The sequence below is a fragment of the Pteronotus mesoamericanus genome, unplaced genomic scaffold (genome assembly GCF_021234165.1).
Source record: "Pteronotus mesoamericanus isolate MK-2021 breed Mesoamerican mustached bat unplaced genomic scaffold, CSHL_Meso_final contig_164, whole genome shotgun sequence".
Taxonomy (NCBI): domain Eukaryota; kingdom Metazoa; phylum Chordata; class Mammalia; order Chiroptera; family Mormoopidae; genus Pteronotus; species Pteronotus mesoamericanus.
The window spans coordinates 30944511-30946580 of NW_026555065.1; the positions used below are offsets into that span (position 1 = coordinate 30944511).

General features: G+C 33.3%; 1 protein-coding gene across 1 annotated transcript; it reads right to left on the reverse strand.

Annotated features, from left to right (window-relative positions):
• Positions 1–642: 642 nt before the first annotated feature.
• On the reverse strand, positions 643–1578 carry LOC129064092 (olfactory receptor 4L1-like). The gene has a single exon (XM_054565169.1). The coding sequence runs from the start codon at positions 1576–1578 to the stop codon at positions 643–645; it is 936 nt and encodes a 311-aa protein (XP_054421144.1).
• Between the last annotated feature and the right edge of the window lie 492 nt (positions 1579–2070).

The following is a 2070-nucleotide window of genomic DNA, read 5'->3' on the forward strand; positions in this document are numbered from 1 at the left end:
AAACCAAGAAGTATGCTTCTACTTTTATTTATGGAGGTTTGACAGTCAACTGTGAATATTTATAATAGTTCTGGAAGCATTGGGTTCCATAGCTGCTCTTTGTAATTATACTGAAATTGTCTTTCCATTGGTTTTTCCCCTCTCTGGTATCATATATTCACTCTGGCAGCTTATATTCACTATAAAGTCAAATTTAATTATTCATTATTATTTTTTCTCTCATTGGTTCAAGAGATTAGAATCATATTTTTTCCCATCATTGGTGACATTATTTCAATCATTATTTGTCATTGGTACCTCATTTAACAATGTAAGTTTATGAATGTCAGTAAAAATCTGTATCTATTAAAATCATCTCTAATAATATTTCCCACATTTTAAATATTTATTTATTTACTAGTAAATATACCTAAATGTCTATGTAAAAGTGCTCAGTGATTTCATGTCTACTTTGCTGCAGGCTGCTAATTATCATAATGTGTTATAATTGCCTTGTGTGAATTAAAAATATTTTATTATTAACTTTTTCTTCAGTGGTTATGATTTTAACATAAGAAGAGTAAAACCAAGTATTGTATATAATCTATTCAAGTTCTGTTAGCATAGTTCCTGAAAATTGTGTTAATTATATAGAGCTTAAATCTAGTTTTGTGTGGAGCTAACAAGTAGGAACCACAGTTTTCTCATGGTGCCTTGCATTTTCTGATTTCTCAGGGTGTAAATAATAGGATTCAGTAAGGGTGTAATAACAGTGTAAAACACAGAAAGGATATTGCTGCCTGCAAAACTATTGAATGGCCAGGCATAGATAAAAATACAAGGTCCAAAGAAGAGAGTGACTACAATGATGTGTGCAGACAATGTGGACAGAGCCTTGGAGAGCCCTTCAGATGATCTTCGCCATACAGTGACCAGGATGACAGCGTAGGAGACAAGCAGAAGAATGAAACAGATAAATGAGAGCAACCCACTGTCAGCAATGACAAATAATTCCAAGGTATATGTTTTGATACAAGCAAGCTTAATCACAAGGGGAAGGTCACAAAATATATTGTCTACAACATTGGGGCCACAGAAAGGCAAGTTCACAATTAATACCATCTGGCTCATGGTGTGTACAAAACCAATTGTCCATGAAAGTATCACAAACCCATTAAGCAACCTGTGGCTCATGACTGTCCTGTAGTTCAGGGGTTTACATATGGCCACATATCTGTCAAAGGCCATGGCTATCAAAAGAGTCATTTCAGCCCCCCCAAAAAAGTGCATAAAGAACATCTGGGCCATGCAGCCCCATATGGAGATGGTCTTGTTTTCAGTGAGCAAGCCTGCGATCATCTTGGGTGTGGTGACAGTGGAGAGACACATGTCCAAAAAGGAGAGGTTTCCAAGTAGGAAGTACATAGGAGAATGAAGGGTGGAGCTAACTGTTACTGTAACCATAATGAGAATATTTCCCAACACGGTAGCACTATAGATCAAGGAGAAAGTAAAAAAGAAGAATATACGAAGTTCCCATCTTCCAGAAAATCCAAGTAAGATAAATTCAGTCACTACAGATTCATTTTTAAGATACATTTACTCAACTGAGAGAAGTCACAGAATTTTAGACATAAAATAAATCAAATTCCTCTGACTTGCTCAAAATTTATATTTCCTTAAGCCTTTAGAAATCTTCATTGAAATGTAAATGTGTTATCTGTTAGGGTGGAAAACAAAGTCCCAGAAGTTACTTTATACAAAAAGAATAAAAAAAAAATTAAGCTACAGTTACCACCTATGTTTTTCTATTTCTATTTAATGAATAATAGTTGGTAAAATGAAAGCACATAATCTTAAATATATCAGCACATCACTATTTATAATTTAAGATTATTTTATGGCTCACATCACTTGGAAACAATATTCTTATATTTATGCATTAATTAAAGAGCATTTGAAGAACTAAAATTTTGTTTTCTACTGTATTCTATCAAATGATACTCAACAATTGATCCTGATTTTGTCACTAACATGCACATATAAAACAACTAGATAACTAGCTAGATTATATTTATTTTGCCTTTTATT

Excerpts from the sequence above, each read along its gene's own strand:
- LOC129064092 (XM_054565169.1), bottom strand. The coding sequence starts at position 1,578 with ATGTATCTTAAAAATGAATCTGTAGTGACTGAATTTATCTTACTTGGA.